General features: G+C 38.4%; 1 protein-coding gene and 1 pseudogene across 1 annotated transcript in view; one reads left to right on the top strand and one right to left on the bottom strand.

The window, feature by feature from the left end:
- SHQ1 (SHQ1, H/ACA ribonucleoprotein assembly factor) overlaps positions 1-27,204 on the top strand; it is a 102,745-nt gene that overhangs the window by 36,365 nt on the left and 39,176 nt on the right. The window contains exon 10 of the mRNA XM_032290482.1: positions 18,572-18,692. Within this exon, the coding sequence (XP_032146373.1) occupies positions 18,572-18,692 (121 nt within the window). The remainder of the gene's footprint in view (positions 1-18,571; positions 18,693-27,204) is intronic.
- LOC116559622 lies at positions 13,429-13,562 on the bottom strand (annotated as a pseudogene).

The raw sequence follows: 27,204 nt of genomic DNA, 5'->3' as shown, positions 1-27,204 counted from the left end.
GATAAAAGTGTTTCTGGGAGCTTGGTTTTCAGACTTCAGAATAAGAAGAGGAAAGAAAGGAAGTTCTTTCCTCTACATCCAGGTGACTTCACTGGCCTAAAGAAGAGAATCACATCTCGAATGTTTCATCCCACCTCGAGATGTACTTTGCCTTCTGTATGACCTATAGTCTTCTTGCCCTGGTGGCGGGGATGGGGGAGGAAAGTCATGTTTGAAGTAGATTCTTTTAAAATAGACAGTAATTGTAAATATGAATCATGATTAGATGGAAGATGCCTTTTTATTCATCTAGTTGGTTTAGACTAGCTGTATTTTATTTTGAAGGATTGTTGATTATAGGATAAAAGAGCTATCATTGAGGAATCTTATCTTCTTTGACTTAACAGTGGGAAACAAACTGCTTTTTTTCATGTGTTATTTCTTCTTACCTTCCATCCAAGATATCTTTTGAATTGCTAAAAGTACCTTGGAAAATCAATCTACTATAAATGACTGATTGTGTGAGCTTCAGTTACACGTCACAATTCATTTCTTTTTGAAGTCATGCTAGATTATCTGGGCATTATTCATGGACTTAAACAGTGAGAATGCAGTTTGCGATTATCCTGTTACATCATGGCTTCCAGATGGAGAATTGGCAAAATCTCCATGTGCCTGTTTGCACACACACTCACACTCTCACTGTCATTCTCACTCACATCCACAAGCTACTACTTGTTACTTTTTATTTTGGGAAGTAATCTAGTTCTATGATTCCGTCACCAAAAGTAAATTTGATTGCCTTGACTTACATAGGAATCAATTACCTGAATCGTTTTAGTAGGTCAGAATTGAAATTTAGACTTAACTTTTATTCATGATCACTCTGACAAGAAATAGTTTTATCAGCTGTGTTATGATAGCAACATAAAACTTCATGTAACACATTGGAGTCCTCTCTGCTAAAAATGAACCTGAACCCTCTAGGTACCATGTACACTGTGTTCTGTGACTGATTTGGGTCGTGGCTAGTTAGTGCTAAGACTGAGGGCTGATTGTCTAGAATTTATGCGAGAAGCTGTGGAGATGACATGCTCTGGATGAGAATTGTCACCTGTCTTTGTACAGGTGGATGGCATAGGGATGCCATTATTGCCGCTGAAGAGACTCATTTGTTTGAGAACCCCATAATTTAAATAGAGGCAGCTGCAGTTTGGCATTTAGTATTTTCCAAGAATGAATTCGTGCCTACTTATAATTCAAAATGCAGTCACAGTGTTCACACTTTTTATTATAAAGGTCAGTATAGTGTTCCATAGTTGAAAGTAATGAATAACTCTGCCTCCAAAGGAGGACTGATCTTAAATGGAATGAGCTTCCAAAACCAATGTAGGAATGCTTCAGAAACTACAGAATATTTCATTATAACTGATAGACTAAGATACGAGTTTTCAAAGAGCCAGGAATTGTCTTCATCTGACTTCACAGTAGCCTTTACCAAGATTCTTTACTAGGCCTTTGGCTCTTTTCAGTTCTGCATTTCTTCTCGTTCCCTCCCCTCCTCCAGAAGATTGTGTGTTTATCTCTGGAGTTTGCTGTTGTGTTTCATCCAAAGTCCTTAAGGGCAGGAAATCCTGCTTTGCCCCTTAAGTACTGTTTTAGTGCTTAACAAAGGACCTTGCCCATGTAGTTGCTGTCCTTGGATCAGTCATCTTGGGGCACATGACTCCTATTTTCCTCTCTGTCTCTGTCTCTTCAATTTTTATTGACTGTTTGTTCCGTTCTTTTGGGTAGAATGGGTAAAGTTTTTCATGGAAGCATCACTTAGTTGCTGTTAGTCCATTAAAAATAAAAGTAAAAGTAAAAGCAGCTTTTCTAATATATAGTCAGGAGAATTACTCTTTTTTTTTTTTTCTTGAGACAGAATCTTGCTCAGTTGCCCAGATTGGGAGTGCAGGGGCACAATCTTGGCTCACTGGAACCTCTGCCTCCCAGGTTCAATCAGTTCTCATGCCTCAGCCTCACAGGTAGCTCAGATTACAGACATGTGCCACCAGTCTTGGCTAATATTTGTATTTTTAGTAGAGGGGGGTTTCGCCATGTTGACCAGGCTGGTCTCGAACTCTTGGCCTCAAGTGATCTGCCTGCCTTGGCCTTCCAAAGTGCTGGGATTACAGGCATGAGCCACTGCACCTGGTCCATTCAGAAGAGCTATTTGTTTTAGAAGTGACAAGTCATAGTTTAATACCTGAGCATATATTATTTATATAATTTAGTGAGTGTTGGTACTGTCTACATTTTATTAATGTGTAGAAGATATTCCTTACTTTCATTAGAAGGGTAGGATGGGATAGAAGAGAAACATCAACTTAATTTTGGCTTCCAGTTCCCCCTTTGAGCTCATTCTGTGGGTTCTTTTTTTTCCTCCTTGTTGGATGGACTATATATCCTATATATATCGTATCATATATATGTGTCCTATAATATATATTCTATAACTTTTTCTATCACTTTAGATTTTAAAAAAGTTCTTTTACCATTTATAGTCACAAGAGGAGTCTAATTTCAGCACTTAAAATGTCCACTTTGAACTTCATTCCAAAAGGAAATCTTCCCTTCCCCGGCTGGGACCTGCCTCACGGTGGGTGACCATCAGCAGGGAGGAGGACCCCTTTCACCGTGGCAGGACATGCCGCTTACCTCCACTTGGCCACCTCATGCTGCTCTGTCCTGCTTCTTAATGGGGTCAGACACTAGTCTTTGTACTCTACAGATAGAATTTCCAGGGCAAACAGGTTGTATTCTCTTACGGCCTCTCTTAAAACCTCCTTTCTCTTGGTTTAAGGTAATAGAAAAGCACCTCCTTCCTGCACCTATGTAGGGTGGTAAGAAACTGCGCAGCACTCCACCACCTTTATCCATGGAGATTTTCTCTGGACCTCTTTACCCTTAAGCTCTTGATGGTGAATATTTGCAAATTAATTACAAATCATTTTTAGTTTCTCTTTCTACAAGTTCAGCATAGAGAGGTTAGCGTCTCTTTAAAATATGTGGATATTGATACCAGTGATTTTCTTTGTGAGACTCATCATAAAAGAGAAAGAGTTCTGTCTTGATGAGTTGATAATACGTACATGTGGGTGGCACAGGGATGCCATTATTGCAGCTGAAGAGGCTTGTTTGTTTGGACACCTCATAATTTAAATAGAGGTAGCTCTGATTTGGCTAGTTTGTTAGTAATAACCACAGCTGCTGTGTATTAGTTACTTTTTGTGTGCACTAGGGTCAGTTCTTTAGATACTTTATCTCGTTTTGCTCATAATGCAATCCTGTGAAGCAGCCATTACTATCCCCATTTAGCAAATAGAAGACAGGCTCAAAGAAGTGAAGTCAGTGGCCCAGGGTCTTACAGCTAGTAGATGGGAGAGCTTGGATTTGACTCCAGATCTGTGTAACTTAGAGTCTGTGTGCTTATATATATTGAAATAGTTACAAATGAAATTATATGAAGGCTGGAATTTGCTTCAAAATAGTTCAGAGTGGGTTGTGGGAAAGTGGGTGGGGTGTATCTGAAACAAGGTTGGCTACAAGTTGATTGCTGCCTGTGATGAGTATGTGGGATTCATGATACTGTCTTCCCTATTTTTGTGCATGTTGTGATTTTCCTTTAGGCAGTCTTTTTTTTTTCCCTTGAGTCTGGACCCTTAACCACCATACTACTGTGTTTTAAATTTATCTACCATTTTGTGGAAAACATGATGTCTATTAATATTTGTACAGTTGTCTAAACATTTTTTGGCTGATTAAAAACATGTACAATTGTTCCTTCTATTTGCTGTTTTGTTTTTAAGGTTAATAGAAAACTGCTTTTTATTAACATGTGAAGTGTGATGAATAATAGCTACCTAGCAGGTAGTAGCCCAAGAAACAGCCTTCAGGAGTCTAGTTGTTGTCACCAACTAAAACCTGTATTGCTTCAGATAATTAAAGCCCTTACATATCAGTTACTAATTGGGCTCAGTAATAAAATTTTCAGGAATTACTGCTTTACTAACCTGTTCCATAGATAAAATAACGCAGTCAATGAGAAAGAAAAGAAGAGCTGTGGCACCAAGCACGGGGCTTGTGACTGATCAATTTTTTTTTTTTTTTTTTTGAGACAGAGTTTCACTCATGTTACCCAGGCTGGAGTGCAATGGCGCGATCTCGGCTCACCGCAACCTCCGCCTCCTGGGTTCAGGCAATTCTCCTGCCTCAGCCTCCTGAGTAGCTGGGATTACAGGCACGTGCCACCATGCCCAGCTAATTTTTTGTATTTTTAGTAGAGACGGGGTTTCACCATATTGACCAGGATGGTCTCGATCTCTTGACCTCGTGACCCACCCGCCTCAGCCTCCCAAAGTGCTGGGATTACAGGCTTGAGCCACCGCACCCGGCCTTACAATTTTTTTTTTTTTTTAAAGAAAGATGGATGTTTAAAACATGGAGGTTTGGCAAGTGTATTATGTGAGCTCCTAGTGTGGAGATCTTAAGGGTGAATTTCTTTTTAAAGTTTAAACTTTATTTATTCCAGAGCCAGTTTAACAAATGACTTAAAAAAAAGTTGAATTGTAGAGGAGGTATCGCAAACTTGAAAACCAAAAGATGAAATCACGGCAGTTTTCCAGTGTTGACATTTGTCTGTATTTAATTTCTGTAAGTTCCCAGTTCTGGACATTTTAAAGAATTATTAGGCCTTTTAATTTTTGCTATGTAAATATATTATATGAAACTATTTCGAGATTTATTCAATAAGTATTTGTTGAGAACCTGATGTGTGAGGGTGCTGAGCTGGATCCTGAAGATACAATAGTTCTAATCGGGGCATAGGACACAGAATTATACAACTACCAGGGATTTTGAAAAATTGCATTTGTAATAAGTAGCTCAAAAGGGAAATATGGAAAGTGAAAATGTAAGCCAGGGAAACTGACCTACTTTTAAGTCATTGAAGACATGTAACTTCCTGCTGTGGGAGCCTCTGCCTTATTTGACCTCTCATTCTCAGCTCCTACCAGTTTCCTAGTGGCCTCAAGTACTTGTTAATTGGTTGATGAGTTCATCTATTCATTGATTTGTTCAACACATATTTTGAATGTATACCTACTCAAGAGCTATTCCATACAAAGCACTCTGTAAATATAAAGAGCAATAGAAAAATAAATTAGATGTGTGAGCTATATATTTCACTATCCAGGGAGCTAAGATGTCCATCAATAACATAAAATACATAGTTGACAGTGGTAAGTGCCTTACAAGAAATGTGGATTAGTAGCTGAAAAAAGAGAGAGATGACACGTTTCACTAGGGGTCAGGGATATTTTCGTAGAGGCCGTGAGATTTGAATTGGGGCTTGAAGGATGGAGGAAATGTTCTAAACATTGTCAGTAAACCATGTGAGGAGGTTCATGGGATAATACAGTTTCCGCTTTGAAAACATGTTTGTTGGAATCAGATGATGGAAAATTGATATGCTGTCTGATGCTGAGATTTGCTTTACGGCCCCTAAAACTAGTTGATAGTTTCTTTCCTGTCTGAGTTAACTGGTCACTGGAATTTGTGTCTCTACTTTAAAAATACTGTTGCTTGATTCCCTGCTCCTCACCCGGGAGTTGGTAATTCCTTGTGTTTTCTTCTTCCTTTTCTTAATTGTTCTTGAATTTTTTATTTCTGACTTAACTCCCCATACCAATTAATATTTTTAAGAACAGGACAATCACAGTGCTCTCAGGAACTTTAGCATGACATTAAAGTCAGATACTGAAGCAGCATTTGTACCTGTTTTTGCTGACCATTTTACATACCAACTAATCCAAAAAGGAGAGAACTTCAGAGGACAGCAGGAGTTAACTCCTGGAAATCATGAACTGCTGTACAGTGTTTGAAGGGGAGAACCCTGGATTCTCCGTCCATGAGGCAAAGTGAATTCCTTTAACTCTTGTCTCTTTCTTGGAGTACAAGTCTGTGTTCACAGTCTCCTAAAATAGTACATTCTTCCCATTCATATATGTTATTTAGCCTCACAGCATTTGCATGTTTGTACTTATAAACCTGTATAGAAGGATATTGTATATAAGTATAAACATTAAAGGAAAGAATATCAAATTCCAGTCATCTTCATAGAATGCCTTTTCCCATAATACTTCTAAATATTGTTAACCACTAAAAATGTTTAGATTGCTCTCATGGTAATTTCTGGGTTACATTTATATAAAAAATTCCTGGTTCTCTTAAAATACACCGTAGAGGGAAGCATTTCCCATATGGCTGACAAATAATAAATTGCCTTTTAATTGCCTCAAATGATGAACAGCTTGTGGTTTTTTGGCTTCAAAAATATCACTTACAATGTTTTAAAATGTTAGCATTCTTTGAAAACTGGAGTTATATACAAATGCTTACTGATAGGTGGTGGCTTCAAGTCAGCTGACCTCTTAAATATTATGTACAATTTAAATTTACATTATATTTTCTGTACTATTTATTTAAGGTAGGTTTTGTTAATTTCAGCAGTTTCTGAGCTGAGCAATGTAGAAATCCCTGGAACTTAGTTACGTGGTTTGAATGTATGGCTTAAAGAAAAACTTCTATAATTAGTGCCTCTTTAAATAAATTTAAAGACAGTTTTGAGATTATTTTTATGGAGCTGAATTTTTATGGAAGTAACTTTCTATAAGAAAATAGAAGCAGAAAATTGTATGTATTTAAGACAACTTAGGGGAACAAAGAGGAAACCTTTTATTTGACCCTAATGAATCAAGGTCCTATTGTATATTAATACTGAGACCTTGATGAAGTGAATTGAATAATGCTTTATGTGTTATCTGGAAAACAGGTAAGCATTACAGTTATGTACCACATGACAACATTTCAGTCAGTGATGGACCACATGTACAACAATGGTCCCATAACATTGCAATACCATGATTTTACTGTATCTTTTCTTTATTTTCTTATTAAATTTTTTTTTTAGTTTTTCTTTTAATCAGAAAAGAGCTGGAGTATACTGTACCTTTTCTGTGCTTAAATATGTTTAGATACAAAAATGCTTAGCGTTGTGTTGCAGTTGCCTACAGTATTCAGGACAGTCATATGCTATAGTGGTTTGTAGTCTAGGAGCAATAGGCTATACTGTAGCCTAGGTGTGTAGTGGACGATATCATCTAGCTTTGTGTCAGTACATTCTGTGATGTTCACAGGAGAGAATCACCTAATGACGCATTTCTCAGAACATACCCGTATCATTAAACAACACCTAATTACATACTTAGGTAATTTAGAGTTTCATTTCTTTTATTTTTTAGAGACAGGGCCTCACTCTGTGACCCAGCCTGGAGTACTGTGGCATAATCGTGGCTCACTGCAACGTCAAACTCTCAGGCTCAAGCTATTCTCCTGCCTCAGCCTCCCAAAGTGCTGGTTTATAGGTGTGAGCCACTGTACCCCACCTTAATGTTTAAGTAAGGAGTTAGTGTTGGAATATAGCAAGTGGCAGACGTTTATTTATTCAACAGACATGAATCAAATCTATTCTCGGTGCAAGGGAGTATAACAGAATCAGCGAAGAGTTACAAGGATATTTATGACTTGATCTTAGCGCTTAAGGAGTTTATTGTGTAATAGGAATGATAGGTCAAAAGCTAAGGCACAAAATCTAAGTATTTATGATATGGACACGGGCAACAATACCCATTGGGGCTGTTCAGAGGGCGGGAGTCAGGAGGAGGGAGAGGATCAGGAAGAATAGCTAGGGGTTACTGGGCTTAATACGTGGATGGTGGGGTGATCTGTGTAGTAAACCACCAGGGCACACATACCCCTGAACTTAAAAGCTGGAAACAAAAACAAAATGTAAGTATTTATAATATAAGATACAAAGGAGAGACTCCCTTAAAAAAATAACTTAACGGCCAGGTATGGTGGCTCACGCCTACTCAGCACTTTGGGGAGAGGTGGGAAGATCTCTTGAGGCCAGGAGTTTGAGGCCAGCCTGGGCAACATAGCGAGACCTCGTTTCTAGGAAAGAAAAAAAAAAAAAAAGTTTTTTAAAATTAGCAGGGGGTAGTTTTGTGTGCCTGTAGTCCCAATTACTTGGGACCTTAAGGCAGGAGAATTGCTTGATCCCAGGAGTTCAAGGTTACAGTGCTATGGTCACAACACTGCACTGCAGCCCGCGTAACAGGGTGAGACCTTGTCTTTAACAAAAAAAGAAAAATATTTACCTGGCCGGGTGTGGTGGCTCATGCCTGTAATCCCAGCACTTTGGGAGACCAAGGTGGGCAGATCACCTGAGGTCAGGAGTTGGAGACCAGCCTGGCCAACATGGTGAAACTCTGTCTCTACCAAAAATATGAAAATTAGCTGGGTGTGGTGGCAGGTGCCTGTAATCCTAGCTACTCAGGAGGCTGAGGCAGGAGAATCACTTGAACCCAGGAGGTGGAGGTTGCAGTGAGCTGAGATCGTGGCATTGCACTCCAGCCTGAGCAACAAGAGTGAAACTCTGTCTCCAAAAAAAAAAAAAAAAAAAAGAAATTGCCTTAATGGCCATCCATAGGTCAGATCCATCTTGTATTGCCTTTGAGCTAACAATGCTTTTTACATTTTTAAATGATTGAAAAATAATAAAAATATTTTGTGACTTGGGAAAATTATTTGAAATTCACATTTTAGTGTCCATAAATAAAGTTTTGTTGGAACACAGACTCATTCATATTATCTATGGCTTACATATTATCTATGGCTGCTTTTGTGAGAAAATGACTGAATTGAGTAAGTGCAACAGAGATTGGCCTGCAAAGCCAAAATATTTACTTTCCCTTTACAGAGAAAATTTACCACCTCTGCCTTAGGTATGTACGTGGAGGTTGGAGAGGAGCTCTTTCGTAGGGAGCCGAGGTCTTTGTCTGCTTGCCATTCCAAATAGTGGCCAGCATTGAAGTGGATCATTTCAGATGTTTTCTCTGGCTTTCCCTTCCTATAGGATGAGACGTAGCCGATCTAGTTGGCTCACATTAGAGTAGACTTCTCTACAGTAGGAGAAGCAAACTGAGATCCCTACTTCACCAAGCAGGTAAATGAATAAAGGTTTAAGGAAATAGGGACCAATGAGACCTATAACTGGAGAGAGAGATGGCTCACCTGTAGCCTACTGTTGCTGTGTGAGTATGTAGTATTGCCAGCTTTAGAAAGAAGCAGAAAGTAAAATCGTCTTTAGTGTAAAATTTTTTAAAGTTTAAATATGAGCAAAGAAGTAAAATACTTTAAAATCATACTCTAAGGGCCATAGCATGTCTGAGAGCCGAAGTCAGTCTGGGAGGGCCTCCAGTTTTCAGTCTCTGCTCTAAAGCCAGCTAAGTGCCAGCCTGTCTTTCTCATACCCTCTTGGACCTGCCAGTTCCTAGCTGCGGTGAAGGCTTGTACCAGGTCTTTGCTTCTTCAGTCCTGGCTTGAGACTAAGTCTCAAACCGATGCAGGTTCCAAGATTGGGGCTGGCCAAGGAGGTAGGAGGTGTCCTGCATTGTCTAATATAATTAACACTAGAAAGCATTTTTAAAAAGTACATGGATCCTACATGGATCCCCTACCTCTCTTTTGACTACTTTGTATTGTTACTCTTGTCAGCCAGAGCCTGGTCAGGATGGAGGAGATGAGGGATGGTAAGATTCCAGTACCTCCAGTACCACACCTCACTCTGACCCTAATGGAGTGCTTGTTAGAAGGGGGAGGAGATGGGATTAAGAGGGAAGGAGCAAACAGCATAGACCTAATGAGTGATATATAATGGTAGTTATTAAACAATGTGTACGAGTTAGAAAAGAAGATGTGGAGGAAGGATATTCCCTGAGAAAGCAGAAGGCAAAAAAAAAAAAAAAAATCAGAAAAAGGAAAATAAAAAAGTTCCATGTCCAAGAGATGGCAAATTCCCGTTTGTCTGGAGGGCAGAGGTGTGAAGGGGAATGGTAGGATAAAGGTGGGAACAGTGAGTGTGCTGGGACCGGGCTGAAAGGAACTCACAATAGCTTGCTGAAGAGTTTGGGTCTTACTCAGGTCCTAAGAATCACTGAAGAGTTTGGCGTTGGAGCCGGTGAGAGGCTCATGAAATCTGATACATCTGGCAGCAGCACTTAGCATAGAGTCATTCACAAGGGTAAGGTTAGTGGGTATGGAGAAGAGAGGAGACTTATGCTTGCCTAGACCCAAGGTAGTCTGGTGACGGGAAGTATGGTCTGAACTAGAGTGCTAGCAGCGGCTCTGAGGAGGAAGGAATATTCGGACAGGTGCTTCACAGGTTAGTGGGGCAGGGGCCAATAACGGGAGTGCCAGGGCTGATCCATACGACCTGTTGTCCTCCTTCCCTTTTCATATATAAAGTACTTACGTGTTTCTTGTCTCATTTAATTTCCACAGCCATTCTTAAGAATTTTTCTTCTAACTTATCCCTGTGGAAACAGATTCAGATTAAGTACCAGACAGCTAAGAAGTGATACCAGAAGCAAGCAAACTCTGGGCTGCACAGCAGGTCCACAGTGGAACTGTTGGGATTGTTACCATTTTTACTTTGTGAGAAATTAGTTGAGAACTGCATAAGATTATTTAAGTGTAGCTTTTTAATGATCTTTCCTTGGCATTTTAGAATTGGGGAACACAGTTCTAAGATCTTAATTTCATAGTGAAAATTTTCATGCATCCTTTTCATATAAATTAAACTGACATGTAGAGATAAATATCTAATCAGCTTTTCTAAATTATATTTATTATCCATTGATTAAAGTATTAAGCACAACTCTGTTCTACCAGTATGCAAATCATTTAGCAGTAAGCAAACATATTCACTGAAACACAGTGAGTGTTTCAAAATGGTTTGGTTTTTCTTTTTTCTTTTTTTTTTTACCTTGACATGCTTATCAGTACTTGAGATCACCAAAGAAACTAATCAGTGGTAGGATTAAGTTTAAGTTAGTTTTTTTCTTTTATGGGCCATTTGAGATAACCAATTGTCTTTCTTCTTACATGCTCCTATTTCTTCTTTCTGACTTCATGCAGTTTTAGTTTTTTTCATTTTGAAATGAAACTAATTTCAAAGAATTAGAACTCTATTAAGTGGTATCTGTTGGAGAAAATGAAGAGTAATTGTCTTAATTAAAACAAAACACTTTAAATTGGTCATTGAAATATATACTGTAATTCTTAAGATGGAATAATTGAATAAAAATGTTACCCACAAAATTTTAAAGTTTCCTATGTCTATGGGTTTTTTTAAAGTTCAGGTTTAGAATGAAGCTGTTTCAAATAGCTTTTTTCCATGCATCTTCAACTTCTTTATCTTCCTGCTTTTCTCCATACTGTGTAGACTTTTTTTTTTTTAATGTTGTACCTTGAACTTGGATGCCTCATTCTTAGTTGTCTAAAGAAATTGAAATTAGTCATGTTACCATTATGTAGTTTTGATTACATCTGGCCATGTATTTCCAAACTGAAGCAATCACTGTTTTGACAAGTGACTTGAGGACAGAGCTAATGTCAAGGCTGTCCATCCAAACTGGCAAATCTTGCAGGGATTGTTAGAGCAGAAAAAGCAAAAAGTAGCCTTGGGTTAAATTTATTATTTGAACTGATCATGGTACAGTGACGTAATAAAGTTGATCCAGTTACATTCTTTTATTGTCGGGAAAAGATATAAGGGAAGGAGTAAACAAATTATATATGCCACATTTGTCACGATGCAAGTAACTTAAAGTAAATCTACAGACCACAGGCATGTTATAACTAGTACATGCTAACTGAGCAGTTTCACTGGGTGTGTTTAAAGTTAGATTCTCTGTACTCCAGACTGTAGATTAACAACCAGCGTTTATTGAACAGGATCATACGGTTTGCTGGACATTGTTCTAGCCAAGGAAGAAAGATTAAAAGTCGTGTCCTTTCCTGTCAAGGACTTCATCACACATGGTGATAAATACTGACAATGGATTTATTGCATAGTGGCTGAGGGTGAGACATAACTTATTTTCCAGTTCTGATTCTTGCTTCCTAGCTGTGATCTTGGCCAACCCCTTCATACCCTTGAGCCTCAGTTTCCTCCTTTATGAAACAAGGAACAAAGTACCCAACTCCTAGGGTTAAGTCATGTAATTATATAAAGTATCTGGTGCAAAGCAAGTGGGTAGCTCCTAATTACTTACCTTAAGTCTGTTTTGTGCTGCTGTAACATAATACCATAGACTGGGTTATTTATAAAGAACAGAAATTATTGCCTCATGGTTCTGGAGGCTGGGAAATCTAAGATCAAGGGGCTGATGAGGGTCTTCTTGCTGCGTCAGAACATGGCAGAGGGTATCACATGGTGAGAGAGAGGGCAAGAGATTGAACTGGCAGCTTCAAGTCCTTTTTAATTGGCATTAACATTCATGAGGATAGAGCCCTTATGACTTAAATAACTGTCATTAGGCCCCATCTTCCAACACTGTTGCATTGGGGATTAACTTTCCAACAGATGCTTTTTGTGGGGTGCATTCAAACCATAGCACTACTATAATAGAAGGGTATGCCAGGCATTATGAGGGAACCCTAAACCAGCTTAGGGAAGAGTTGGAATCCTGTTCTCAAAAACAGTAATGCCTGATTGAAAACTTGGATGGATAGTAAATTAGGGGCTGAATTGAGGGTTGTACATTCCAGGCAGAGGGGACATCTACAGAGTACATTTTGCTTCATGTTAATTTTGTTTGTGAGTATACAGATAATATATGTAATTTTAATAACAGTACTTTTTAAATTGACAGGACTATAAGTTTGTTCTCAGAATAGTAATTCATTCCTTCAAGTATGTGTTTCTTAATACAACTCAGAAGTCTAAGAGCTTAAATGGCATCTGAGGAATTTGAGGATAAAAAAAAAATTACATAGACCTAGAAGCCTTCTTAATGTGAAATTTAATGTGTATGTTTGTGTTATTTGTTAGTTAGGTATTTGACTTTATTCTACTTCCTGATAGGGCCCAGTATTGAAGCAAATTACCTCACTTTGATTCTCTTAATTTAGATTAATTTGACACAATTTTTTTGCCTTCTCCCTTTTCATGGTCAAATGACAAGTGAAAATTAGTGTTGAAATACTTTATAAGGTATCTGTTTTGATAATACAGTCTCATTAGAATTCCATAAGTCTAGCCATTTTCTAGCCAGGTGCCTATTATACTAAGTTATATATTTTAAATGACAGTAATGTTGGTGGTTATTTTGAGATGATTTTACAAATAGAGACTAAACAGTGCCTTCCTGCAGGTGTTTTGAATAACCACTTCTTTTTTCTTATTATTTTTAAAATTTATATATATATGTTTTGCAGAGATGAGGTCCCACTGTTTTGCTCAGGCTGGTCTCAAACTCCTAGGTTCAAGTCATCCTCCTGTTTTGGTGCTTCCCAAAGTGTTGGGATTATAGGTGTCAGCCACCACCATGCCTGGTCCCTTTACTTATTTTGTCTTCTTATCTTGATAAGAACAGATATGACACTTGGTCTTAGCCAAAAGGCCAAGAAGCAATTGGCTTCTTGTCTTGGGTAACTCAAAACTTTAAAGGGCAGAATAGATACCCAGAAAACCACAGCCACAGAGCAATAATGTACCAACAGCTGAAAAGAAATTTAGCTCTTACTATGTAGTTAGCAACTTATATTGCAGAAACATCCACTACCCTGATCATCTCCTAGAGATGGAAGCCCTTTCTTATGTGCCTGTAGCCATGAGCTGTTCTGTCAGTGAAAGATTATTTGCAACCCTGATCTCCTAATAGGAGGATTTCAGGAAGCCAAGGGATTCTGTTTAGAACAGCTCAATCTTGTCTTTGTATTAAGATGTATTAACCTGAGATGCCACTTCTGTCCAGACAAGAAATCACCTTGTTCTTAGTTTACCTTCCCTTTAAAGGAAAGCCAGGGAATATGTTAAATCCTATTTACTGCCCACCTACTTATTACTGTCATCCGTATTTTCTTTATCTTGTCATTATGTTTCTCTGTGTTATCATTAGTCTTTCCCTGAAGTAAAACATTCATGGCTCTTGTCATTTATGATACCAGGATGCCACTACTTTCATGAGTGAACAAGAGTTCTTGGTCTTAGAGTCATTTTTCCAAGGATAGGGTTGGTGTATTCAACCAAGTCCATCCTAGAGAATCCCTAACTCTTGGGATTTAACATCCTGGAGAGAGTTGTTAGTGCCTCTCTGCAGTGAAAATAGTTACCGTGGTTACTGTGCAAAGCACCGTCTTTTTTTCTGCTTTGAACCAGGCAGTGAACTGCCTAAAAATGGTCACTTCCCTGCAGTGCCTTTGAGCAGAAATGATTCTCTTGGACTTAGGCCTTAGCAGTTTTTTTTATGCCCATCATATGTGATGAGCCCACGACTGGATAGAGCCCCACAGGAACTGTGTACTTTGAGTCCCCATAGGCTTCTGGCCACTGGCCATGTGACAGCCTGGAAGAGGGCCAGATTTTTCCTTTGCTCATAGCTGCTCGATAAGTGGCTGAGGGTCTGATAGAAAGAGCAGTCAGTACAAAAGAGACTGAAAAAAAGCCCAGCCACATGCTTGGTGAGTCTCCTGGCTGTGATGCTGCAGTCATCTACGGTGACATAGTTGGAACAAAAGAGATCAAGTGTGACCTCAGAGTAACAATACATATTGTTGGGGGGAGAATGGTTTGCATGTACTTTTTATTCTATATTGTCAACTGCCAGTAGCCTGGTTATCTTTGACCATATTTGTTACATCATGTACTATGAAAATAGTTTAAGGCTTACAGTTAAAGCACAGCTTGTGAAGAGAACATATAACTAACTGTCCCTTTCAAAACTGCCTTGCATAAAAATTTTAAATATTAATCTAAATCCTGCTTCTCGGTTAAAAAATATAATTTAAAATGTGAATTAAAATTTGTGACCTTCATTTGTCAGTATTTCAGGGGTTGGCTGTGTAGTTGAGAATGTCTTAATTATTGTTAAATAATGAATGTTTCCTGTGGACAGTATTTATTTATCTTTTGACATGGAGTCTTGCTCTGTTGCCTAGGCTGGAGTGCGATGTGTGATCCTGGCTCACTACAACCTCCACCTCCTGGGTTCAAGCAATTCTCTTGCCTCAGCCTCCTGAGTAGCTGGGACTATAGGCACCTGCCATCATGCCCGGCTAATTTTTATATTTTTGTAGAGATGGGGTTTCACCATGTTGGCCAGGATGGTTTTGAACTCCTGACTTCACATGATCCACCTGCCTTGGCCTCCCAAAGTGCTGGGATTACAAGTGTGAGCCACCACACCTGGCCCAGGATTTTTTAAATGAGTATTTGTCTTTTTTTTTTTTTTTTTTTTTTAATGGGGATCAGAACATACAAATACAATGTAATTTCTTCTCTTTAAAATATTTTGACATTTCTTAGTTTTCATTATTTGACATTTTGTTTGTTTTTGAGACAGTCTCACTCCGTAGCTCAGGCTAGAGGGCAGTGGTGTGAACTCTGCTCATTGCAACCTCCATCTTCTGGGTTCAAGCAGTTCTCCTGCCTCAGCCTCCCATGTAGCTGGGATTACAGGCGCCAGCCACCATGCCTGGCTAATATTTGTATTTTTGTAGAGATGGGGTTTCACCATGTATACCAGTTTTGTTCTCAAACTCCTGACCTTAGGTGATCTGCCTGCCTTGGCCTCCCAGAGTGCTGGAATTACAGGGCATGAGCCACCGTGCCCAGCCTGTTATTTGATATTTCTTTTCATTATTATTATTACTATTTTGTGATAGCTGGAAGATCTAAATTTGCCTGTGCCTTTAGCCTCACTTTAGGCATGTCTGTTAAGGGAAGCTGTATGTAATTTTATTAGGTAATGGCTGCTATGGATCCTCATTAAATATGTGACCTTAACTCCATACCTTTCTCATTATGATCTCTGGAGTAGAGTCCTTTATTCCTACTGCCCACACTTAAGTTTAGAGACCTTCTCACTCAGTCTGTCTGAATGCATTCTTCTCTTCCTCCTTGTTACCATCTGACTTCTACCAAACTTAACTGCTTGCTCTGCATTTTATCCTCCATGAACTCTCTGCTCCAGCCAAATGTTTTTTTCCAAATCCTGCATTTTCTGTTAACCTGTTTATATTAGTAAAGTGCGGGATCTTGAGAGATAGTAATCTGGAGGTGTCACACAGCAGAGAAGCTTATTCAAGTTCTAAGATAATAGTTGGTTTTTCCAGTAAAGACTTATGATTGACGTTTAAAACTCTTACAAAACTAACTCCTCCTCTCTGTACCCTCCTTCCCCTAAAAAGAGAGAGAGAGAAAGAAAGCAAGAAAGAAATCGGTTGTCATATGCTTACTGTGACAGTTGTCTTCTCTGTGGCAATTAAAACTTCAAAACCTTCTTACAGGTCAGTTGTTCCTTGATTCTTTGGGTAACATGGCTAATGTGGCAAACATGGTTTCATCACGCCTGTAAATTTTGATTATATTTCCTCCTCCTCCCATCAAACTCTGCTTTCAACGTTACCTAGTTTGTAATTAAAACAGGCTTGTGGTGGGGTGATCCACACTAATAATTTGACATAGTTAACCTGGGCCACTTTGATAAGTCATAGCACTGACCTTGACTTAACCAAACGAACTTGATGTCTTTTAGCTTTAGGCCTTCTAAGTGTTAATTAATCTTCACTGTCAGTCTAGCAGTGGAGCTTCCACTGAAATTCTTCTTTCACTCTTCATTCTATCTGCATATGAGGAAGCCACCAAGTTAATATTTTTTAGAAAGGCATGGACCCTGTTTTCAATGACATTACCTACTTAGGGGTTAAAGTCATTAATAAGTCCTTGAGTAATAAAAACATTGTGATGTAGACTGAATGGGCCAAGAACATACAGGTAGTATGACACAGTGGGTAGCCTCTGTCTGGAGCCATTAAGATTGGAATTTGGACCCTGATTCCTCAGCTTGGTGGCCCTGTATCCTACCCATACTGGAGCCTCTGGTTTTCCTTCTTGGAATTGAACGGGAAAGACTATGGGGAGGATCGGCTGAGTTTCCTTTCTACTTCTTTGAAGCATTTAGTAAAGGACTGTGAAGGCTAGGGAAGCCCCGAGCTTCCTGAATGAATGAAGACTGGAGCTAGATCTTGACAGCGAGCGAGGTCATATGGAGAAGGGAAAAAGGCATGGGGACAAGTCCGTAGAGAGAGCACTGAAAGCATATGCAGGGAAGAGACTTCATGAAAGCAATGCATTAAAAAGTGTGTGTTAGAGGGGAGAGAGACTGCAATCTGAAAGATGGGGAAGAAGATTCTTAAAATCTAGGCATGAGATGAGAATATGAGTGAACATAGGAGCTCAGGCAATGGCAGAGAAAGGGCAGATACAAGGAGCATTTCCAAAAAGAAATCACCAGGATTTGATGGGTGAGACTGTAGAATGAAAGAAATTTTAAGAGTTTAAGCTGGGTGATTACTGTGTCTTTCATTTATTCATTCATTGAGAATACTTAAATGGAAAACTTGCTGCTGCAGTTTTCTGTTCTAGGTATTGGGGATTAACCACTAAATAAAACAGAAGCCCCTGCTCTTTTGAAGCTTACTTTCTAGTGTTAATTATGTTAGAAAATTTAGTGTCAGTGATTTTAGGATCTTGGGATATCATCTAGCTCATGATTCTCTTACGATCTAAAAGTTAAATGGGAAATGTTGATGAAAGCGCATCCAGTATCTTCATGAACTTAGTATACGGTATTTTTGTGTTTCAGAAAAGTAAAGATAAGAATAAAACTGTTAAACTGAAAATGCTGAATTTCATAGATCAAAGAAAGTGGTACTACCCTAGATGTAGTGTTAGTAGTTTGCCTTATAATTAATAAATTTCAGGGAATATCATGAAGTTTGGAACATCTAGGGAATTGTTGTTGAGTTGTAAGAGGCTCCTTTTGTAGACTTTTGTTGGGTTAAAATTAGGTACATTTAAGAGGAAGGAGTTAGGTTGAACAAGACTTTAATACTTGATGGCTTTTGTTCATCTGAGTTTTGTCAGCTTATTTCTGAAGTAGTGCTATGATATTTTAGTGTTCAATCTAAGTTTTCTTCAATTGTTCAAGGTAAAATAATTTGTTACTAGTAGATAATTCATTGACGGAAAATGTTGACATAAGAAACAGAAAAGTTTAAAATTTAGAATACAGTTTTCCATTTTATTTTGAAAGCTTAAATTAGAATAACATTATCCAGTTAAAATTATGATGCATTTAAGTATTCATTTGGTTTAGAAAACTTTCCTGCCTTTCATTTAATTGACCTAGTTGTATTTCATAGCATTTTAATGATAACTACAACTAATCAGCTGTAACAGTAGAATATAAAGATTATATGTAATTCTTAAGGAAATCAGTAGGACTGATAAAGTTTTTTGCATTTAAAAATATTCTTAAGAAATGATCAAGACCCTGAGCTGCTTTAAATATATTACCTTTCAGAATCTGAATTTCTTTTTCTTAAGGATGATTTTATGTTTTTTTTCAATTTTCTTCAGGTAAAAGTGCAGTTTTAAAGTGTCTCCTCGATATTTACAAAATTTTTCAGGAAAACGACCCAGCATACATACTGAATGATCTCTACATCTCCGACTACTGTGTGTGGATTCAAAAAGTCAAGTAAGTTTTGAGTTACGTAAGAATTTTTAGATATTCACATTGCTGAAATACCTATTTACCCAGGAGGAATAAAATGAAATAACTCGAGGAAAAACTCTGAGATGGAGTTTCACTCTTGTTGACTGGGCTAGAGTGTAATGGTGTTATTTCAGCTCACTGCAATCTCTGCCTCCTGGGTTCAAGCAATTCTTGTGTCTCAGCCTCCTGAGTAGCTAGGATTACAGATGCGTGCCACCACAACTGGCTAATTTTTGTATTTTTAGTAGAGACGGGGTTTCATCACGTTGGCCAGGCTGGTTTCAAACTCCTGACCTTAGGGGATCTGCCCACCCTGGCCTCCCAAAATGCTGGGATTACAGGCGTGAGTCACCGTGCCCAGCCAGGAATAAGTTTTAATGAGAAAGAAACCCATAGATCTACCAAGCACTAAAAAGTAATTGGATTAACATGGGGAGTTTGGTAAATTTGCTTAGGGAAGGAGGTACAGATGGTGAAAAGTTAGTTTTATTAGAAAAAGTTGGTATTGTTATATCCTGGAAAAGAGGTATTAAAAGAATTGTGATATTTATTGCCTTGCTGTTGACTGTCTAGTATGAATTGTCAAGACTGAGTATCTGAACTTATATCTGTAGCTCACTTACAGTAGAGTGTGAGTGTGTGTAGAGTGTGTGTAGATGTATGTGCATTCATGTTTGTGTGTGCAAACATTTTATTACACAAACCGCATCAAACGAATCCAGATAAGATCTCTGCATTCATTGGCTAGCCACTGGATTACCACCTGCAGAGCCTAATAGCATGATTCTTGATAATGCATGCATGGAAGGGTCCAAACACTCACAGATGGGCTCCAGCACATTAGACGTGGCAAAATTCCATTTCAGTAGCAAGAGACTATTAAGAACCTATAAATGGGCGGGCATGGTGGCTTATACCTGTAATCCCAGCACTTGGGAGGCCAAGGCGGGAGGATTGCTTGAGTTCAGGAGGTTAAGTCCAGCCTGGGCAACATAGTTAGACCTTGTCTGTATTAAAACAAACAAAACAAAACCTGTAAAGGGAACTCTTAATTGGAATGATTCCTAGGTGCTATAGAAAATGATAGCTACAGTGTCAATTGTGACTTAGAAAAAGAATCTTGATATTTTTGCTACTGCTATAATTGATAAATGCTTTAGTATGGATTTTAATGTCTGTTTTGAATGAGCCATTATATGGGATTTATTTTTTATTTCTGTTCATGAGGAAGCAATTACATTGCAGAATGAAATACGAAAAACTTGAGGCTATACCTGTTGTAGGGAAAATGCTTAGGAATTGCTCAAGATAACGCCTAATAACATACAGCAGGTGGTGTCAGCATTTGTGTTGGAAACCTAGATTTTGCCAGATGGAAAATTGAATCTTTAACCCCTGAGGTCATAGTGGCATGTCATCACTTCATTTGATCCTCCTGCTAATTGAGCTTATCAAATACCCTGCTGCTCATTTTCATAATAAAATTAAATGGGAATAGTCTAGCTGTGTGGGTTTTGTTTTTTTATTTTATTTTATTTTTTAGAAGTGGTGATTTTGTAAACATGTAACGAATATTGAGGTTTATGCCAGGATCCCATTTCTATGAGTGCTTAATTTCCCTTGTTGTGATATTCTTTATTAACTAGAGAAAAGATTGTTTTTCATTGAAGTGGAACGATATAGGCTTTCAAGTAGATGTAGGGATTATCAGACCTTCTGTGAAAAAACTCTTTTTCTCGGTTTTGAGCTGTGGGAAATGAAGTGAAATTCTTAGGTTCTTTGTAATTGTTGTGCTAATAGTAATTTTTTAAAAAAGGGTAATGTACCGGGGAGTGACGTATGAGAGAGAAACCAGCAGGAACTCGAAATTATTTTGTGAAAGTTGTTTTTTCAACTTTAGCAATTTGATCATAACTTTCTTTTACCTAAATAGATGGTGTTGTTTTCAGTTTGTATGTTAAATTTAACTGTAGCCCAGCTATTTTTTTCCTCTCTTTTGAAATAAAACATGTTTATCTAGTTTTTATTAAAATTTCTAGTTTCTTTCTTAATTTTACAAGCACATGATTGAGCTTTCTAGTATTTTCTTTACTGTGAACTTCTCAGCTCTAAATTGTTATGCAGTGTAGATTCATGATTTTTATAAGTAATTTTTTCCCTTTTACCTTCTGGTTTGTTTCTTCTCCATATAGCTTATCAGTGAAATCTAGCACTTTATGTTTTAAAAGAGCTGTAAATTTTTCTTAGTTTAGTTTGATGTTTTTGATTATAATAATAAAAGCTGTGTAAGATTTTATTTGAAATACCAGGTAAGTGCTAAATTCTCACTAGCACAAAAACAGCATTCAATTTTTACAGATACATACTTTGGCAAAAACGTGTTGAAATGTAGGTAGCAAAGTCATTCTTACGTTGAATTAATGAAGTTATAGCGACATCTATTGTTACTTCTTCTTTTGTACTAGGTTATTTTTCCTTATGACAGCTGTGTCTCGTAGAGCATATTTGCAAAGCTGAAAATCTGAAGCTCCTGGGCTCTCATTCTGAGTTACAGACTTTCCGAATTGTTTTTCTGAAAAGAACGTTCCCTACCACCCTTCCCTAAGCTTCACTGGAAGTTTCCAGGGTAGTGCTCACTACCGCAAATGTTCTCTGGTTGGTAGCCTTTGAAAGTGATTATATGAGATTATATGTCTTACAGGAGACAGGTCAGGTCTTCTGGTTCCAGAGTGACTATTTTTCAGGATATGCCACATACACAGCCAGTTGTCTCCACCCATAGCATGTGGTAGAAAAAAGATAAAAGCCCCTTTTTCCGAGAGGTTTTCCTATAGGAAAAGGAATAAAGTGTTTTTCTCATGGATGTTCCCATAACACGTTGTTGAGAGATCCCTGGGCACTTCTCACACCTGCCTTAGTTGTAGGAATCTAGATGCATACCTCTTTCCCCTCTGAAATGCTAAGGTCTATGTGAATGAGCACCTATTTGGGCCCATCACAATTCCTTGTGAGCACAGTCAATGTTACTCAAATACCTATTACACTGGATTAACGGAACATTTTCCATTGTTTTTTTTTTTTTTTTTTAATGTAACAGTTTAAAAATGTAAATCAATTCTAACTTATTTTTATTGATATTTCAGCTACATATACGAGTTCCCTGATTCTTTGCTGGTGGGCTGCCATTATCAGTAGCAGTGATAGTTCTGACCCTCTGAGAGTTTAACAGTTTCCATAGGTATCCAACCCTCTGGCTTCTAGGAGACACATTGGGAGAATTGTCTTGGGCCACACATAAAATACACTAACAGTAACAATAGCATGGACCAAAAAAAAGATCCATGCATACATTTCGTGGTATCTACCACCACAGTAAGCAAAAAAGTCCTTGCATTCAAACAGTTGGTACTTTTTTATATAAGGCGGGATAGAAAAGAATGAACTGTAATACATTCCAGTTCTACTTCTCATTGGCCATATGACCTTAACAAATCACTTTGTCACTTAATCTAATTCAACCAGTATTAGTATTTTGATATTTCCTGTTTGTCTCCCAATGCGTTTTTAAACCAGTGGAAGCAGTACTGCACATACCATTCTGTAGCCTGTTTTATACTCATGATAATACCCCGTAAACCATTTTCCTTTACAGCTTAATATCCATTAGAGAGTATTTTTAAAGTAACTAATATATTCCTCATTATAAAAAGAGTCCATATATGACCACTGAAGAAAATTTCACATTAAAACTCTCTTGTAATATATAGGACATTTTGAAATGACAAGGGATCAAGAATCTTTTGTTTTTGCTACATGGAAAAATTTTATTGTTTTTAATTGAAACTAAAATCTAAAATCCTGACTTATGAGTACAAATGTGAACTTGTCATTAAGATGTTAGCTCACACTCTTTTTCTCTAGTTTTTTAAAGGAGGTAGTTATGGGGAAAAAGAAAAAAAGTGTTTTTGAAATTCTAAACCCTCTTTGCATTAAATTGATTAATAGTTAATTAACTCTGATACTCAGTGCAATTACTTTTTTGCTGAAATCATATGACCTTTTGGATACTCATGTGGGAAGCTTGTAGAGGGAAGCAGCTATATCACTAAATAGTTATCTGCTATTTGATAAATTGTGAACCTCAGTTTCCTTAGTTATAAGTGAGCCTAAGCTTTTTCAGCACTGAAGTTTTAAAATTTTAGAAAACTTAAGACCTTATGTTTGCTTTAGATTGCTTGAGTTGCTTTCTATGAGTGTTTGTGCTAAGAACAGCATAGATACATATATCCTTCCTTTTTTTTTTTTGAGACGGAGTTTCGCTGTTGTTGCCCAGACTGGAGTGCAATGGCTCAATCTCGGCTCACCGCAACCTCCGCCTCCTGGGTTCAAGCAATTCTTCTGCCTCAGCCTCCCGAGTAGCAGGGACTACAGGCACGCACCATCATGCCCAGCTAATTTTTGTATTTTTAGTAGAGACGAGGTTTCACCTTGTTGACCAGGGTGGTCTCGATCTCTTGACCTCGTGATCCACCTGCCTCAGCCTCCCAAAGTGCTGGGATTATAGGCGTGAGCCACCGCGCCTGGCCTATCTCTTCCTTTTGACTCTGTTATTCCTGGTTCATCTGCCAAAATGAGGGAGTGAGAGAGACTCATCTCCAGCGGTACAACATCAGTATTGCATATAACAGTGGAGTCATGTATTTTATTTCAATCAGTAGTAATTGAGCTCTGTTATGTGCCAGGTGCTGAGACAGGTGTTGGGGATACTGTGGTGAAGAAGAGAGAGATGTCATTGTAAAGCTGGTCTTCTAGTGGGAAGTACAGATGTAATATATTATACCTGATAACTGCTACAATGGGCAAGTATGGGTGCTGCGGAAGCACCTAAGAAGACACAGGGCTATAGGAAAAAGCTTCCAGAGGAGAGCTTAGGCTGAGAGCTGAAAGATTGGTAAGAGGAGTCAGATGCAGGTGGGGAATTGGGGATGAAGAGTATCTCAGACAGTGGACATAAGAATATGACCCATTTGAAGGGCTTGAAAATTCAATACAGAAGAGGGAGGAAAGAAATGAGGCTAGAGGTTCATATAGAGGCTTGGCCACCTAAAGATGCTTGGCGTTTGCCCTGGGAGAATATGGAGCATCTGAAGAGTTTTAAGTGATGAAATGCCTGTGCGAGTGAGGTGATGAGATTGACCTTCTGGGAAGATCCATCAGGTGACATTATGGGGAATGAATTGTGGTGGGGCAGAGCTCAGAGCTCCAGACTTAAATGCTGATTAAGAAGCATGGCAATCCAGGAAAAATAGCCTGAGCCAGGTGAGTGAGAATGAGGAAAGGAGACTAGTGGTCAGATCTGAGAGGCAGATTGGATGCTGCTGGAAGAGAGAGAAGAGGAGGAGTCAAAGATGAGATGGCAAGTTTTGACCTGGTCATCTAACTGGCTATTGAAGGTGCATTTGCCAAGATTACATAATACCGAACAGCGTGTAGTTTGGGAGAAAAGATAAGTTCAGTTTTAGAAATGTTGATTTGAGGCTTCTAAGGAATATCAGTAAAGAGGGAGCCAGGGACACTTGGAGCACTGCTGGGAAGGATGTGAAAAGAAGAGCTTAGGCAAGAAAGGAAATGAAATAAGTTGCAAAACATAAAAAATATTCTCTGGTTACATGGTACTGTGTTACCTATGAGTATAATAATAATTGGAGTGGTTGCATTTCAAGCTGGGAAAATAACATGCAGAGGAGTAACAGAGAAAAATGCATGCAAAATGGTGAACAAATTTTCTGGTTCTTGCTATAGTGTATGTATAGGTAGGACAAAAGTGGACGTGAGGCTTTTTGTGTTTGGATCATAGTGTATCCTTGCTGTCTCCCTTTATTGTTGAATAAGAGAGTCTACTGTTAACATTCTGAGGTCACGATGTTTTAGTAACAGGGCCAGATAAGAAATCTTATCTCCCTAGTCTATGTGCTAGAGCCCCTCAGTAGTCTTGACTCACTCTTTCTGTTTTTTAAGAGATGGAATTTCACTGTGTGACCTCCAGCTCCAGGGCCCAAGTGGTCCTCTTGCCTCTGCCTCTGGAGTAGCTGGGATTACAGGAGCACGGTTCTTGACTAGTTCTTGTCAATTGGTCACGCAAGAGAAACTCGACTCAGACTTTTACAGTAAAATTGGGGGGATTTATTGGGTGACTATAGGTTATCCTGTGGTGCTGTACTTCCAGGAGTACAGCTGGACACCAGGAAGTCAAGTGATGAGAAAGTGAGGCATCTGGCTTGCCCTTACATGTGGTCTCGCATGGTGCTGCTTTCTGCAAGGCACTGCCACTCCTCTCTCTTACTGTTCGTAGAGGAGGGTGGCCACTCCATAGCTCTGAGTTTACATGTCTTGTCTTTAAGTGGGGATAGATTCCCTGGTTTGTAATTACAGGGGAGGAAGAATGTGATTGGCTTAGCAAGGGGTGTGTTTTCCTGGTCCAGTTGCCTTCGTCACCCTGGGATCAGAAGTAGTGAGTGGCATTTCTAAGAAAGTGAAGGTGGAGGACGTGCAGCCACCTCATGAAGACATTGCTGTAATTTTACCTTGCCATTTTGAGCCGTAGCTGGGGTAAAGCCGCGATACCTACTACCACCCAAGTCACTGATGTTTATAATAAATCTACAGTGTGGAAGGTGATTTCAGAGATCTGTTGAATTCAGGCATGCAGAGTGATAATCAGACACTCTAGGTGGTTTTACATTTGTATGGGAAGTTACTTCTCTGACAAATGGTGAAATGCTAAGTGTTACATTAGCTGCTAATGATTAACATGTAGAAATTTAAAGAAACAGTTGTGCGTAATTTCAAGCAAGTTAAACCTCCTTTGGATTAAGATCATTCTTGGTAAGGTGCTTATTCTGGCATGTCAAGTTGCTCTTTAGTTTTACTGTTTATTTTTAATTAAATCCACAAATTCATCCTGGATGGAAGTGGGTTTTAATCTCCATAAGAAAAGATTAGTACAAGGCAGTATCCATTCACTTGGATCCATTTAGCATGGTTTCATATAGAAAGGATTTACTTAATGGTTCTGTACCTTATCACCAGTAGTTCAGCAGTGCCCACTGGGGACTGTTGCTCTTCGTTAGACTTCTCTTATGAGAAATGTGCCAATAAATCACAGGATTACAAATGTTCCTACAGATTTAAGACTAAAATAACCTTTTATAAAGATATGAATGCTTCTTGTGACTAAGTGTATTGAGAAAACTAACAAAAGAATCACATATTTGAATGTTAAAGGTTTGTGGGATATTTTTGTTGTTCATTTTTTTAAAAACTTATAATTTGTATCCTATTTTTTTCAGGTAAACTTTTTTAGAATAGTTTTAGATTTACAGAAAAATTGCAGAGATAATACAGAGTTCCCATATACCCCACACCCAGTTTTCCCTGTTAACCTCTTACATTAGAATGATATATTTGTCACAATTAATGAACCAATATTGATACATTATTATTGACTAAAGTTTATTTAGCTTTTCTTAGTTTTTACCTAATGCCCTTTTTCTATTCCAGGAGACCACATTTTGTTTTGTTTTTAACCAAAGAACTGGAAATTGGGTAGTGCTCAATTTCTTGGACATTTTGTCATTCAAGAACTTAAATGCTGTGAAAGGCAGTAAAATATTATTGAGATACTCAGATACCTGAGGCGCTTAATACACACAAACATTCTGATCACCATGAATCCAGACTTGGGGAAAAAATGGGTTTGATATATTTGAGAATTTTTAGAAATTTAGAAACATAATTCATTTATCATTTTTACTTACATATGTACCATGGACATCATAGTTATGATACACTGATAAAAACAGAGAAAGTTTAGGGCTGGGCATGGTGGCTCGTGCCTATAATCCCAACATTTTGGGAGACTGAGGTGGGAAGATCAGTTGAGGACAGGAGTTCGAGACCAGCCTGGGCAGCATAATGAGACCCTGTCTCAACAAAACAAAACTTAACTGGGAGTAATGGCATGTGCTTGTAGTCCTAGCTACTCAGAAGCTGAGATAGAAGCATTGCTTGAACTCAGGAATTCAAGGCTGCAGTGAGCCAAGATTGTGCCACAGCACTCCAGCCTGAGTGACAGAGTGAGACTCCATCTCAAAAAATAAATAAATAAAGATTTAAAAAATAAATTGGGCAAGGCCTTTATATTTTCACCTTAATTTTCTTAAGGTGGAGGAGGTTGGAGGAGAAAATGTGGAGATATATATGAACCATTTTCAGAGGTGAATAAACATGGAAAATATTCTTCCTTTATCTAGGGAGTAGTATGTATATCAAGCCCATTTTATAGCTGTGGCTGGGTGGCTGTGTTAGATCTGTCTCTTTTCTTTCTTGTTTTAGTCCCTGATACTTGCCTTTAGACTTCTGAGGTTCTTGGTTTTGGCTTCCTGCAGCCATGGCTTTTTAGAGAGTAAGCAAATTGTTATTTTTCTTCATCTCC

Source organism: Sapajus apella, unplaced genomic scaffold (assembly GCF_009761245.1).
Source record: "Sapajus apella isolate SASKATOON/1434 unplaced genomic scaffold, GSC_monkey_1.0 scaffold23, whole genome shotgun sequence".
Classification (NCBI taxonomy): domain Eukaryota; kingdom Metazoa; phylum Chordata; class Mammalia; order Primates; family Cebidae; genus Sapajus; species Sapajus apella.
This window is presented reverse-complemented; position numbering and strand designations above follow the sequence as displayed.